Raw genomic sequence first — 16540 nt, 5'->3', positions numbered from 1 at the left:
TCTCTCTCTCTCTCTCTCTCTCTCTCTCTCTCTCTCTCTCTCTCTCTGTTACAGGGTCTCACTATGAGTCCACATTAACCTGGAATCTGCAATATAGCTCAGGCTAGACTTAAATTTTTGTCAATCCTCTTGCCTTGGCCTCCCGTGTACACAACTGTGCTTATTTACATAGACCTATGCTAGATGAAACACACTGGCCAGCAGGATTTTGACATCAAAAATCTCACATGTGAGCCATGCTCTACAATAAAGGTAAGGTAAGAAGCTTTATCTTCATTTTTCCCCATAAGAATCAATTTTTAATATGAAACGAAAAGAAAGGCAGACTGTACCTCTTTAAAATTTATTTAGGGGCTGGTGACATGACTCAGGATGTAAAAACATTTGTCACCAAACCCAACAACCAGAGTTCTATTCTCAGGACCAGAAGAATATCTCAGAAGACAATCAACTCTATCAAAGTGTTTTCCAACATCCACATACTCATCTCAGACACACACACACACACACACACACACACACACACAGAGAGAGAGAGAGAGAGAGAGAGAGGGGGGGGGGGGGGGGGAGAGAGGGAAGGAGAGAGAGAAAGAGAGAGACAGAGAAAGAGAGAGAGAAAAAGAGAGAGACAGAGGGAGATAGAGAGAGACGGAGGAAGGGAGGGAGGGAGAGAGAGAGAGAGAGACTAAACATTCAAGAGATACATACATGGAGATACATAGTTACACAGAGAGAGACACACAGACACAGATATACACAAGAGGGACCAAATATTTTACCTGGCACTTGCTGATATATTTTTGAGAAACTCTTCACTGATCTTCCAGTTAGCCACATTTCCTTTCACAAACCCAGCCACCATGACAAAGAGAAGGACCAGGATATTAATAGCTGTAAAAAATTTATTCACCCAAGCAGACTCTTTTACGCCAAAAGATAAAAGACCTGTGGGAAAAGGGAAGGCATCAAGTGTGGGCTCTTTGCTCACAGAAAAGGCAATGCTAGCCTTTTGCCAATACACACATTGGATATTATTGTATTCATACATTTACCTTACATTTCCTCAATTGTATCGCTAGCTCAGTAATTAGTCACTTCACTATGAAGCAATGCCTTTGGGCACAGAACTGATTTTGATGTCTGGAAGCATACTGTATTGTGCTCACATTGAAGAGATTTCACACCATCTACGTAAGCCTAGTTAACTATGGTTATGACTACTATGGTAGGCACAGACAGAACACTTACATTTGAAAGGCTGTCTTTAAAAGCTATTCTAAGGCTAATATAAAAAGTCCAATCATAAGTCTGCCATGACCATACCACCAGAAAATAATTTTTCTAAGTGCCATGCCAACAAAATGTTCTCTGTTAAATCTATTCTCACCTGAATACATTTACTTTATATTAGGAATGTAAATACCCCATTCAAGTAGTTGGATGAAACTGAGCAATACAAAGAATAAAGATCATTTCTGGTATCTCTGCAGAATTCTACACATGCACACATATGTATTTCTGCACCAACAAATTTATCATCAGGTTTGCAGCTGCATGAGATACTATGTGGAGATACGTTAATCCCTTTTTTATAGACAATTAGGTCACTCTTGGTTTTATTTTATATCAGCACTGACATCATTGTCATTTTATAAATATCTTTCTGCATTTTATAACATTTTCCATGGAATTAGTCTTCCACAAATTAAGAGTGTATGAGAAGATTCCTTCCTTGAAGCTTGGGGAAATCCCATGGAAGATGGGGAGGAAGAACTACAGGATCCAAAGGGGCTGAGGATACCAGGAGAACACGGTCCACAGAATCAACTGAGAAGGGGTCATAGCGGCTCACAGAGACTGAAGCAGCAATCACAGAGCCTGCATGGGTCTACACAGGTCCTCTGCATCTATGTCAGAGTTGTGTAGCTTGGTATTTTTGTGGGAATCCTAAAAATGGGACTGGGGGTATCTGACTCTTTTGCCTGATCTTGCAACCCCTTTCCTCCTACGGGGTTGCCTCATCCAGCCTTGATATGAGGGCTTGTGCCTAGTCTCATTGTATCTTGTTATGCTGTGTTCAGTTGATATCTCCAGGAGGCCTGTTCTCTGAAGAGAAAGAGAAGAGTAGATATGGGGGAGAGCGGAGGTTGGGCTGGAAGGGACTGGGAGGACTGGAGGAAGGAGAAACTGTAGTCAGGATGTACTGAAAATGAAAAAGTAAAGGGTGTATGGAAGGTCATGCATTCATGTGCATGTGTGCACGTACATACGAGTGTGCAGGCGCAGATGTGTGCACATGCGCATGAGTGTGCGTATGGAGGTCAGAGGCTGATGTGGCTGTCTGCCTTGATTCTCTGAACTTCATTTTTGAGACAGTAACCGGAGCTCCTCAGTTTGAGTAGTCCAACAGACTCCAGGGATCCAGGGGTCCATCTGCCTTGGTTTCCCCCATCCTCAGTGCTGGGGTTACAAATGTGTATCACCATTCCCAGTCTTTAGATGAGTTCTGGGGATCCAGATGCACACTGTCATGCTTGTCATGGCAGGCAATTTATCCACTAACCCATCTTCTGAGCCCCAGGCACACATTTTTATACAAAGCGAAATTTAGCCTCATCTACACTGCACAAGTTTTACGTCAGAGTATTCTGACTTAATTATTCATATTGATTTATAAGAGGTACTTATATATTAACATTATTAGCTGTCTACCAGTCATTCATGGATTATATATTTTTTTATCTCTATAATTTTAAAAATTACTTCATTTGGTTTATTTCAAGGTTTCAAACATGCCAGTGCAGGCTCTCCCTAAGTTCTTTTCCTCCACCCATAGATTAGACCCAAATATATTCTTCATCCGAATGCTATACATGCTTCCCTGGTAGCTTTAATAAAACAAGTTTCAGCTAACATACAGCATTGCAGTTGAGTGAATATAGAGAGAGATTTTAATAGTCTAGGAACAAAATTCTAAGTTTAGAGAACATTAAAGAAAAGACTGGAGGTCAGAGAGCAGAGGACGAAGGTTCAGGCTACAGCTGAGGTCTTGTATGGAATTTAACAGTTCCGAACACGAGTCATAGCTATCAGCATCTCATCATTAAGAGATTAAAGCTGAATATTTTAAGTTTAATGGAGCCATCTATAAATAAACATGTTAATATTAACTAGGCTGCTTATTATATATTAGTATGTGTTATTTTATATATTAAAACAATGTTATATATTACATGATATATAATACTATATATAATAATGTTATTATTATATAATATTAACTAGGAATATGTGCTTTAGATATCTGCATAAGAAAATGGCAGGTGACATCAATGGGAGAGGAGGCCCTTGGTCCTGTGAAGGCTTGATGCAGGGGAATGCCAGGGTGGTGAGGCAGGAGAGGGTGAGTGGGTGGGTGAACACCCTCACTGAAGCGGGGCAAGGGGGATGGGATAGGGAGGTTTGCAGAAGAGCAACTGAGAAAGGGGATAACATTTGAGATGGAAATAAATAAAATATCCAATTAAAAAAATGTCAGGTGAGCTGAATGCTTCCTTTATCAAGAGATGTCTATAGTGGATACATGGCAGGAAAACACTTTCTTTTTTCTAGAAATAATATATTTGCTAATGACCCTGGTTGCATTTAACAGGATGAAACAATACCATGGAATTCTACATTTTGTCTAATAGAAATGCCCTTGCCATTCTTGATCATCTATGATTAGTTATTAAGAAATCGATGTTCTCAAAACAAAGATTGATGTCTTCATCCTATGACTTAGGGTTCCAGGTGACTCTTCCTCAGAGATGAGGTCTCACCCTTTCATATACATGATGTAATCCTCTTTGTGAAACAGGGAAAATGAAGCTTACAGCGATTCAACACTGACTCTATGGGGATCGATACAAATGCTGACCTCATTCAGAGAACTCAGGCTCCAAGGCCTATGCAACCTACTCTTCCTGGCCCATTAGTGTGGTTCAGTACAGGGAATGGCATATGACTGTTACCTTACCTGCCAGAAGTAATACAAGGCACACGGCAAAGAAGTCTGGATACTCCGCGAGACCAGTGTAATTCATTTTGAAGTATGTCTTGAAAAACTGGCCAATTTGTTTGTTAAGAAGTTCGTCGAAGGTGCCACTCCATGCTCTTGCAACGCTAGATGTACCTACCCAACACAGAATGTTAAGAGAATAAAAGGCTGCAGGTAGAATATTAACGTAACACCTGCCTAGTCGATTCCCGGAGAAACCTGGCTTAGTTCACACCAGCTGAAAATTTTAACCACATCATAAAACCAAATTAATATTGTAATAAAAAATCACAAGGACACTTTCTTTCCTTCCTTCATTCCTTTTTTTTTTTTTTTTTTTTTAGGTAGGGTCCTGCTATGCAGTCCAGGCAGACATCATACAGGTGTGTACCATCATACTCAGCTAGAGCAGCAATTAAATGTTCGTATCAGGCAACTTATAAAGAGCTATTTAAGGGCTGGGGAGATGGCTTAAAATGTTTGCTGAACTACGCAAGATGTCAGTTCAGACCCTTAAGTTAGTAGCACCGGTGGCACAGCCTGTAAGTCTAGCCTTAGAAGTCTAGCCTTAGTCTAATACCTTAGAGCAAGCGGGCCAGGATCACCTGGCGTGTAACCACAGGGCTCAACGGGGAGATCCTGCTTCAAAGAATACGGTAGAAGAGCCAGAGAGGAAGAGTCGTGACATTTGCACCAGCATGAGTGTGAACACACACACACACACACTCATGAAAAGAAAAAAAGTATTTTCAAAACTTCATGCAGTTTTCAATGCCGTTGAGAATCATGAATTCAAAGAGGAAGCAAAATCAGCCTTCCGCGATAAAGCTCTATTTAGTAGCTATGACAAGGAGAGACAGACAAGAAATGACTTCCTCCGGAACACCCCACAGCTGAGAAGGGCAGGTTTATCCCTAGTGCCGGGGCCCTCTGGAAAGCTATTTTTACCCTGTACACTACTAATATTTGTTTTTGAAACATACCTATGACATATGACAGGATGAGATTCCAGCCAGTGATGAAGGCCCACAGCTCTCCGACCGTGACGTATGTGTATAGATAAGCAGATCCAGTCTTCGGTACCCGGGCCCCAAATTCAGCATAGCAAAGACCAGCCATCACCGAGGCCAGCGCGGCGATGAGGAAAGATACCACAATACTCGGACCAGAATCTGCTTTGGCGACTTCCCCAGCAAGGACATAAACCCCAGCACCCAGAGTGCTTCCAACCCCCAGGGCGATGAGGTCCATGGTGGTTAAGCAGCGGCAGAGTTTGGAATCTTCTAGGCTGTCCAGTGTGACAATTTTTCTCCGGATCAGACATCGCGCGAAAGTCAGCACTGTTCTGCAGGGAATCATGGTGAAGAGAGCAACCTATAGGAGAGAGGAGAGGAGGGGTCTGAGGCCATCTCCCCTCCCACTGAACAAGAAGGACAGCGGGCCCTTTTATTTAATAGATACTTGGTTCAGAGCATCCAGGAGGGCTTAAGAATTTGATGGTGAGTTAATTTTTTACTTCTAGGTATTTCATCAATACTTATTATTATTTATCTCTACATTAATTCCAAGAAATATCTACAATCTATGTTCAAAAGAAATACTGCAATTTAAACGGTCTATTTGGTGTTATCTACAGGGACATGTGGTTCAGCAGACCAAAGGCAGCTGGGGAGGAGGGGTGTAGTGTGTTATGTGCCAGTGTGTGTAACTGTAGACATTAAGTCCCGTCAGCTTGGACTTCAGGGGCTGCACATCTGCACAATGATCTGCTGACCTGGGGTGCTACTCCCTTCAATTTCCTCGCACCCATCAACAGTAACACAAACTCATGAGATGGCTGCTTGCGACCCTTGCCCCTGTCCTTGGTCTTAGGATATCTCGGCTCTAACATCGCTGTGGAATCAGGAATTCTGGTGATAGTAGGAATAGGTACATATCCTTTTTCAACAAACGATTATTTTGTTAATTGCTAAAACAGTGGTTTCCTTTGAAGAAGAAAAATACACACATTAGATGAGATTGAAGATAGTTAGACAAAGGAGGCCTGAGGGGATTCACACTACATGCATGCCATTGCAAGGCTTTATTGAGGTTACTGATACATTTGAATCTTCCTTAGTCCACACTCAACCCAAAGAATGGCAGATGCTAAGTACCTATACTTTGATGAACTACTTAATTCTTGCCCCAAAGCAGATTCCTTCTTTAGCAACCTGGAGATGTAACTTATAAAACTTCCTCAATCCAGGCCATCAATTTGACAGCAGACAATTCTGGGTCTAGTAAACCCTCATACCTGAAGGTATCATCATCAGGTTAATCCCTGGTCCCCATATGTATCATTTGAAATCTGCTAATTACAGAAAAATGTCTAGCCTCGATTGTAGCTTTACTTCCATATTTGAGACAAAAGTCACAAAAACAGATCTTTCCACTCCTGCCCTATGTCAAGGCTCATCTGACAAGCTTAGTCCCTGCATCATGACCAGAGGGTCTCCCCAAAATACCACCGGAAGAACAAGAAGAGGGCAGCCCCTAGGGCCTGCAACCAATTAGCTTGTCCCAGTTAGAACCCAGGTTTTTCTTTCTCCTTCCTCTACCAGTTTTGCAGTGAGCCACATGCACTGTGCATTTCTGGACTGATGCAGGGAAATCTTGTTACAGGGATCTTTGCCTGCCCCCTTTTCTCCCTCCAGCTTAGATATTGTGATCTTCATAGTCAACGTCAATTACATGCCTACAATTTTAACATCCCAATACAAAGTTTTAACAACAGGTGAAACAAGGTAGCAAAGAGGAAAATGCTACAGGGTCGTGGATTACTGTTGGTAAGTCTTTTTACTTATGTTTGAGAGATGATTTTCTCAATAATCCAATCAGAAAGGTTAACTGTTGAACCTGGACTAGCCAACCACAATCAAAACACACCTTTGCATTGAAACCTGAAATCACTTTTTCTAAAAAACACTTTTCTGCACATATCTCCCCTAACAGCTTACCCTGTCTTTTCTCCATATCAAATGTTCTGCACATCTTTTTTCCTCTTAAGGGAAGACAGGTGAATGGCAAAGTCCAGATACATAAAAATTAAAGACCCAATTGAGGCTATTACAAATGAACAACTACAGTAGTAATGACATATTTTCTTTCCTTTTAAAGTATCGAATTAGTATGGCCAGAAAGTTAAAGTAAAAAAAAAAAAAAAGTTGCTATTTCAAAATTTCCCGTGGGCAAGCAACTCTCCTGTGGTTATACAACGGATGAACAGCTGATGGAGGATTTTGGAACGTTCCTAAAGACAACTGGCGGTTTGTAACTCGTGGGTACACTCACCTCCATAAAAGCAAAACCACAGCTACAGTACAGATACAGCAGTTTCAGTGAAACAGATGAACATGAGCTTTTTTTTTTTTTTTAAAGCACATATGTATCTTTCTTCCCAGGGCAAGGGAAGGCAGGATGAAGCAAAAAGGGAAATAAAGAAAGCAAAGCCTTGGGCGCTGGGGTAACCAGAGTAGCTGCCCAGTCAGCACTCTGCCCTGGCTTGGTCGCAGCACAGGCACCAAGCAGGCGCCCGTTCTCCTCAGCAATGGCTGGCCAATAAATCACCCTGAATGCCACCGGGTACCACCTGTTCCCCTTTCCCAGGCTGCTGGTGCCAGTGACTCTCCACATGCCACCACAAACATCGGAAGATGCCCTTCCCTAAACTATTTCAAACCCAACTTGCAAGTACTACTGTTAAAACGCCAAAGATCTGTAGTGCTTACTTATTACATGCCTGGTACTACCTGACACCCTTCATTTTAGTGTCCCATGACTTTCTCAATGTTCCTGTATAGATGGGCCTATAATTAATTCCATTGTAGAGATGAACAAACTGAGGTACAGTAGAGTTAGTCGACTTCCCATCCACCTATGATGGAATTGTGACGAAACCCACTGCATGTGACTCTGGAACAGTAGTTCTCAACCAGGGGTCCCATGTCAGATATCCTGCACAGCTGATATTTACATTATGACTCATAACAACACAAAATCACAGTTGTGAAGTAGCAATGAAACGATTTTATGGTTGGGGGTCATGCAGCTAGGTTGAGCAACAGCTGCTCTGGAGCCTTTCTCTGCAGGCAACGTGCAGCATCACCAGTTTGCTGATGTCCCCATCACTGGCCACCTCCATCACTACAGCACTGCCTCCCTCCCCTAAGCCACAGGTAGCTGGGCTGGAAACAGATAGACAGGGCAGACTCTGATGTCCCCCAAATGCTAAAGAAAATGACTGGGCACACAAGCCGATGGTTTATGCTGGAATAGTGTCTAGGGAGGTGACTGGATGTGGTCCCCATGCTGGGAGATATGGCCAGCAGGGTGTCAGCTGCATTTTCTATTCCTCCAGCCCTGCTGAGTTTGCAGTGTTACACTCTTCTCTCTACTTTGTTTCAACTAACTCCCTGGTCATACAAGCTGTGCTGAGCTGTCTGGTCACTAAAACCAGAAGTTACCAATGGAGGTCTGGGGTGTTTCGGGGGGCAGCTCTACGGCCTCTGCTTTCATTCAATCCTGAACTGTGTATCTCTTACCACGTGTGCCCCACTTCTTGCTAATTCATCTTCCTTCTGACCTCAGGCTTCCAGCTGGACTACCTCGAGGACATCCATATTACCCCAGTAAGGTATTCGGGAGTTTAGTACCCATTAGGCCTTTATATACATTCTTTATATACAGCCTTTTTGTTTGTTTGTTTTTTTTGTTTTTTTTTTGAGACAGGGTTTCTCTGTGTAGCCCTGGCTGTCCTGGCCTTGAACTCAGAAATCTGCCTGCCTCTGCCTCCCAAGTGCTGGGATTAAAGGTGTGCGCCACCACCGCCCGGCTAATCCATATGATCTTAATTCAACATTTAATGCCCCGTTAATTCTAGGATGCTAAGAGAATTCAGATGATCTGGAGGAACCCGTGCACTTAGCACCGTTTGAAGTAGCCACTGTTTTAATCAAACTGCTTTATTTATTTCTGGGTCAGTCACCAAATTCTGGATTCCAGATGCTGTAGTAGGGCCTGGACTAGGATGGGGGCCGGAGAACAGCAGAGGTCTTTTGTCTGAAGGCAGAGAACTGGGAAACGCATTAGGACACTCTGGTTTCCTCTATTCATTCTTCCCAGAAGCAAAACACTCCTTTCCAAACCCCGCACTTCCCCCAAAGCTACTTAGTCTAACTGGCTGCTAAAATTCTACCACTTTTGTTTCAGCGCTAGGCAAAAATTCCTCCCATCACACTGTGGTGGGAAAGGAATTTGACAAGAATTCACACCCATTTTTAGCTCAAAAAAATGTAGCTGGATACCTAGTTTTGCAGTTTCGCTACAGAGTTATTTCTTGAAAAAAAAAAAAAAGGTCACTTTTGACACTACATTTCCAGTTTTGAAAAGAATGCTCTGATTTGACACTTCTTAAATTCCAGGAACAATGTATGAGCAGAGACTGTTATCTCTGGCATCTTGGGAAGATCCTTGAAACACTGCTATTGATTATGGGAAAGTTCACTTGGCTTCAGCTCCTTCAGAATAAAACACTCCTATTGTGTGCTCAGAGGAAGTAAGGAAACTGATGCCAGCTCATCCCGGTGGCGCAGAACTACAAGTTAGATTTAGAACATGCAAATGAAGGACAAGGTTAGAAATGAACCCAACATGAAACAACGGAGTTCTTAACCACAAGCCGCGCAGTCTTGACGAATTTTTAAAAGCAAAATTTGTCTTTATTTTCCTATTTCTGTAAAGACTGAATTCAGCCTACTCAACTGCTCAACACAACAGCGAGTCCTCTCAAAGGCCAAGCCTTAGAAATTTCAAAAATTGAAACTTTTTTTTGTCTAAGTGGAAATCCTTTAAAACCATTCTAGAGAGCACAGAGACAGAAACCGGAGACAGGCAGGCCGGCTGGTTATCACTGTGGCTTGTGTTAAGGGAGGTCCTGCACTATCAGAATGTACAGCAGGGGGCGCACTGGTCAGACTCCAGCTGGAGCTGGAGACAGTGAAGTCTTCAAGAGATGAAAAAAGGAAAACAAACAAACAAGGCTAAGTGTGGTAATGATTTTTGATAGTCCCATCACTCTAAAGGCTGAAAGAAGAGGATCAAGAGTTCTAGGCCAGCCTGGATCATAGAGGCAGATCCTCAAATTTTTTGTATTTGTATAATTTGTACAATTTTGTATTTTTGTTTCAAAAAACTAAATAAATAGTAAATAAAGCAAGGCTACCAACAGCATAGTCTCTAAAGCAAAAATATTAATGGGAAAACCATTTAGCATCCTTCTAACAGTGAAGCAATATCCACAATCTTCAAACTCATTTTGAAACTTTGATGAACTCATATCCTCTGCTACTTCTGAAACTGGAAGTTAAATAATCTTTATTTTATCTGAAACAACCCTTTTCTTGGAAAAAGAACCTAACTTTTGCAAACTAGTAACAGTCGTTTCTATAATAAACAATAAAAGAAAAATTCTACTAATAAATAATTAGTAATAAATAAAAATCTTTACCAAAAGTTCCTTCACCCATTGATTAGCTTAAACTGCAGCAGTTTACATTACTACGTGATTTAAAATTTAAATTATCTCATAACCTAAAACCTATCTGATAACAATTCATCAATAAAACTTTTTTTTTTTTTTATTGGATGTTTTATTTACATTTCATATGTTGTCCCCTTACCCCATCCCCCACCCACCCAGGAACCCCCAATCCCCTCACACCTCCTCCTTCTTCTTTGTGGATGTAACCTCTATCTACCCCCCCACTCCCACCTCCCCACCCTCAAAACTCCCACCCCCTGGGGCGTCCAGCCTTCATGAGGTCAAGGATCTCATCTTCCACCTGTGCCCAGCAGGGCCCTCCACTCTTATATATTCAGCTAAGGCCCTGGATCCCTCCATAAGTGCTCCCAGGCTGGTGGTTTAGACCCTGGGAGCTGTGGTTGGTTGGTATTGTTGCTCTCCTCATGGGGCCACAAATCCTTTCAGCTCCTTCAGTCTTCACTCTAACTCCTCCATTGAGAACCCCATGATCACTTCAATGGCTAGTTGTGAGCATCTGCCTCTGAATATGTCAGACTCTTGAAGACCTCTGAGGAGACATCCATATCAGGCTCTTATCAGCATGCACTTCCTGACTTCCACATCAGCATCTACCTTTGGTGACTGCACATGGGATGGATGCTCAGGTGGAAAGGTCTTCAGACGGCCCCTCCTTCAGTTTTTGTCCCTCGCTTTGTCTCCATATTTGCTCCCTTGAGTATTTTGTTGCTCCTTCTAAGAAGGACCGAATCACCCCCACTTGGTCTTCCTTCTTTATGGACTTCATGTGGCCTGTGAGTTGCATCTTGGGCATTTTAAGGTTCTGGGCTAATATCCAATAATCAGTGAGTGAATACCATGTGTGTTCTTTTGTGATTGGCTTACCTCACTCAGTATGATAATTTCTAGTTCCATCCATTTACCTAGGAACCTCTCAAATTATCAATAAAACTTTTAAGGTATTTAAATGATGTGGGAAGAGTAGGTTTTATAATAATGACTCGCAAAAACAAAATGAGGGCTGGTCAGATGGCTCGGTAGGTAAGCACACCCAGTCTGCAAGTTTGGGGACCTAGTTTGAGTCCCCAGCAATCACATAAAAAGTTGGGTATGCCCTGTAGGCCTCCAACCCAACACTAGGTGAGAGAGAAGAGAAAGGTGACCCTAGAGCTTGCTGGCTTGCTAGCATAGAGAGCTTCCAATTCACTGAGAAAGCCACTCTTAAGGCCATACGACAGAGTGATAGACAAAGACATCTGTTATCCAGCTATGGTTCCACCTATGTGTACCCAAGCATGTCCCCCCATCCCCACACCCACCATGTTCACATACATTCATGCCATACACTCACACACAAAAGCACAAAAAAGTATTCAACACCCAAAGTAAAGTATTTTCAAGCCAACAATTTACATTATAAGCACACGTTTATAATGCATTTATAGTGTTCAGTTAAGAATGTTAAGAAGATAAAAACTCTCTTTGACTCCAAATTCCTGCTGCTGTTTTACAAAACACTATTTGATTTGATTCCCAGGAGCTTTAGCACTTACATGCTGGGGTGGGGGTGGGGGGTGGGGGATGAATGAATTACATTACACTCTGAGTCCTGGAAACCAACACTGCTGTTCCCTAGCTCTCAGTTTAAATGATCCTTGAGGGAAGTAACAAATACTTGAGACTATGCTGTACAAAGGTTTGTAAATGAATTATTTGAAGAAAGGGGAATTTAGTTTCCCTAATTTTAAGAACGCTTTGGTATCTATCCAACTGCATATATATCCAAACACTGATCTAAGAATTGTGAAGTACTACTAGTAAGTTTTAATTTGAATGCTTTGAATCTTATTTACACTGGATTCTCATCTACCCTTAGCCTGGGTTTCCGAGTCACTCCTCTGTGCTCTTTCTCCAGCCTACCTTTGTAGCCTTGAGTTCTGCTCTCCACGTGAATGCTGTGGTCTGACCTGCCCACAAACTACCCTTGGAACATTTGCTTTCTCGCCCACACACGTGAAGAGAGATATTGACCTGTGTGTTCCTGGCTGCTCCTGGCTTGTCTCCTGGTCCTCTTTCTGTCCCCATGCCAGGGCGTCTGAGCCACTGAAATCAGTAAGACATGTCTCTGCCTTCTCTACCAGCTCCTGACTCCTTTTCACTCAAAAGAAAAGTCAAGAGTCTGAAGAATGAGTACCTTTAGGTTATCTACCTACCAAGAGAACTGGGAGGAAGACAGATTTTGAGAACAGTAATCTCATTCAGATCCCCTCCAAGAGATGGGGTGAAGGCCAAAATTCCTCTTAAATATACTTGGGAAAATGTACTGTTGTATTTGCTATGTGCTCTCTGGTTCCTTCCTCCCCAAAGAAGGTAACGCTCCTTGTTTGGTATGAAACAGAATGTACATATTCACATGCCATCATTTTTACATAAGACATAAGGGCTTAACATAACTTTATTGCAGCAGTCTCTATAGTCACGCTTGATAGAATGAGTGGACTACATAGCAGCAGCTGAAGGAATAGATAGGGAAGGGCAGAGAGACATGTACCAAAGGCTTGACTACTATAGTGTACCAGAAACGGAGTTAAGTATCTAAATAATGCTGCCAGGCTTTTTAAATGAATTCAGGCATTTGATCATTCTCCAATGGCACTAAGATGTTTAATTTTCTATCTTAAAGGACATAGAAATCTTAACGTCATCTTTCAAACTTCATGGAAGCTTTGTGTACAGGACCTTTAAGGAAACAGTTGCTTCCTCACCTCACCTTGTGGTGTTATTCACCCCCACTACCAGCACCACATGGCGCCATATTATTCTTTGGCCCTCAAGAAGGGCTGGGTATGAAGCATCTGTTTCCCTCTGTGCAATGCTCACTGCTAGAAAACCTTTCACCTCCTGACTGGGTTTCTTCACTTCTGTCCCTGAGTTTAATTCTGTCTTAAACAACAAATACAGATAAACCCCATTCAAATAAATCGAAATGGCTACCACCCAAACACTCCCTCAGGAACACACATCCATTCAAATCCAACAAACACAGTGAGAATCCCTGACAGAGGCATGACACACCCCGCAAGGCAGAGAGTTCCAGATGTGGCCACATCATTCTCATTTGCTTACAGTTCACATCCACCCCCCATATCTCTATCAATTTGCTGCTTTTATAACCACCCTGATCTGAGAATCAAGGCGTACAGGCTTTGGATCTGCTCCTATCTTCTTAGCCCATCTTCTGCTTCCTCCTCTCTGTCTTGAGTAACACTGGGTTTCCTTTTAATTTCCTTAGAACGCAAAGTCTGGAGCTTTATGCTTGGTGTTTCTTCTTGGAAAATTACTTTTTCCTTTTTACCTGGACAGGTCCCTTTCCATTAAATTAGGTCACTCTTGTTCTCCCAGTACTAGGTTTATTGTTGTTGTTATTGTTGTTGTTGTTGTTGTTTTCTTTTGCTTTTTCTTTTGCTTTCTTGGTGCTTGGGATCCAAGCTACAACCTCACATATTCTCAAAAGCATCCACGCCACACTCTAGCCTACTCTATACTTTCATGTCACCTCGGTCTTTATAGTAATTATAGGAACCACGTGTATGAACACGTTTTACTCTTTATTACAGGCTGAGTTCTGTTTCTCAAACATCTGTGAAGGTCTGGACTCCAGTATCTGGCTTGGTGGCATTGTGTGGATAGAAGGACTTGTAGGCTTTAAGTCCATCAGGGCAAGCCCTAGCAGAATATGACTTGTGCTCACATATAAAAAGGAAACTGCCACATGACACACAGGCCATGTGGCAACAGAGACACAAGTCGGTGATACATCTCTTAACCAACGAACAGCAAAGGTTGAGGACCACCCACACAAGAGGACAGGGAAATGGAAAGGGGCGAGTCCCTCAAGAGTCCTGGGGAACTGTGGCCCAGATGTCATTCTGATTTCTTGGACTTGTGACTTCAGAACTGTGACACAGTTCATTTCTGGTAAGTCGCCTGATCTTTGATACCTTTGTAGAGCAAGCTCTAGAAATCAACAGATTCCTATAGGCTGTTAAGTTTCTTGAAACAATAGCCTATATTTTACTTTTTGTTGTATTTCTCATGCCCTCTCGGAGATTTTGAAATATAGACAGGCATCCATCAGCTAAACAAAGAAGTGACTGATTCATACTGGGGTTGAAGTCAACTCAAACACTGTTTTTTTTTTTTTTTTTTTTTTTTTTTTTATCAAAGATATCTATGAGTGGATGTTCTCAGTTCCACAGTGTTTTACCATACCACTTCAAAACTGAAACAGCATTTCCAGTGTCCTATTTGAGACTTTTGTAATACAGGCCCACCAGTCAAGTCATTGAAGAACCTGCCTATCTTTGTGTCACTCCCATTTTGACAAGTTTGTTCTCCATCTTTAAGTTATATTAAAAAACGTTAAGCCAGCCGGGTGGTGGTGGCGCATGCCTTTAATCCCAGCACTTGGGAGGCAGAGGCAGGCGGGTTTCTGAGTTCGAGGTCAGCCTGGTTTACAGAGTGAGTTCCAGGACAGCCAGGGCTACACAGAGAAACTCCGTCTCGAAAAACCAAAAAAAAAAAAAAAAAAAAAAACCCCAAAAAACCAACCAAACAAACAAAAAAAAGCAAAACAACAACAACAAAACAAAACAAAACAAAACAAAAACATTAAGCCTGACAAAGGTGAGAGCACGGTATCATGTCATATCACCAAGAATGTCCCTCCAACAGGAAACTGGCCTTCTGACAAAACTCTGGGCACACCATACAGCTAACCTCTAATCTATAATTCTCTCTAGTCTATTTCTTGACCTATATAGCCAAAGTTGCCACAATAAAAGAAGTTAAAAGCTTTGGAAAATCCTGATCTATTATTTTGGCTTTCCCCTTGGTTTTTATTGAGATAAGATCTCATCCTATATCTGTATCTCAGGATAGTCTACAACTTATGATTCGCCAACCTCAACCTTTTGGATGCTGGAATCACAGCTAAGCACCACTGCGTGCAGCATACGTCATCTCTATGCTTCCCATACCCACTGGTCTAATAACCACAGTTTTAAAAAGCTGGGGAGCTTGCAATGCATGACTTGCTCATGGTGAGCTCATGATGCTTTCTGGAGATCTATCTGGTCCTTCTTTTCTAAGCACATACTAGAAGTCTCTGAACCTTTACTGGTGAATAGTGTGCAAGTGTCTGATCTGTGATTCCCAATGGTCTCCGGTTTAAAAATAAGGGTAACCGGTTCTTCTCTTTTTTCAGCTCCCTTTCATTTCACGGTATAAAAGTTACAGAAGGTCACACAGTGCATGCTCCTACAGAGTTCTTATAACACCCGAAAGAGTAATTCACCAGGACCTGAAATCATGAAGCAGGTTTAAGTGCTCCCTTCCTCTCCACCTTTGGCTTCGGGTTCCCCCTGAGTGATGTATTCTATTCTAGTCAGACTGCATTATTGCACAGACTCCTCAAAGGGGGATTTCAGTGGTTGTTTTCTTTCAGTCACCTACTACTTCCATTCTGGGTCATTCCATTCATGGCCATTTATTTGGTGAACTATTTCATAAAACTTCAATTCTAATATTATATTGCCATTTTTCAAAAATTCACACACCTTACTTTACTCTTGCATGTTTTAATATCAAAACACTCAAATGAATTCCCAATGCAGCCACAGTTAGTCTTTCTGGTATCTACCTACCTGTCTTGTTCCCCCTTGGACTGAGGAGTCATTATCTGACAAGATTCTCATGTTTGATTTTTTTATTATCAAACAACATTGCTATTTAGGCCTATGCTCTATGAAGTCATAGCCATATTTTCTCTGAATACTTAAAAAACCCACTTTAAAGGGATTTTGTGGGGTGGGATATATAGACTGAGTACATTGGCTAGTCATTACAGAATGTTATCAGGT

General features: G+C 42.0%; 1 protein-coding gene across 1 annotated transcript in view; it reads right to left on the bottom strand.

The window, feature by feature from the left end:
* Slc7a2 (solute carrier family 7 member 2) overlaps nucleotides 1–16540 on the bottom strand; it is a 52757-nt gene that overhangs the window by 12539 nt on the left and 23678 nt on the right. Inside the window, exons 2-4 of the mRNA XM_028768268.1 lie at nucleotides 5023–5413; nucleotides 4019–4174; nucleotides 780–945 (exon numbers count right to left, since the gene is read on the bottom strand). Of these exons, the coding sequence (XP_028624101.1) occupies nucleotides 780–945; nucleotides 4019–4174; nucleotides 5023–5398 (698 nt within the window). The 5' untranslated portion in view covers nucleotides 5399–5413. The remainder of the gene's footprint in view (nucleotides 1–779; nucleotides 946–4018; nucleotides 4175–5022; nucleotides 5414–16540) is intronic.

The sequence above is a fragment of the Grammomys surdaster genome, unplaced genomic scaffold (genome assembly GCF_004785775.1).
Source record: "Grammomys surdaster isolate TR1022 unplaced genomic scaffold, NIH_TR_1.0 185, whole genome shotgun sequence".
Taxonomy (NCBI): Eukaryota; Metazoa; Chordata; class Mammalia; order Rodentia; family Muridae; genus Grammomys; species Grammomys surdaster.
The sequence above is the reverse complement of the archived record's forward strand: the minus strand, read 5'-3'. Positions and strand labels throughout refer to the sequence as shown.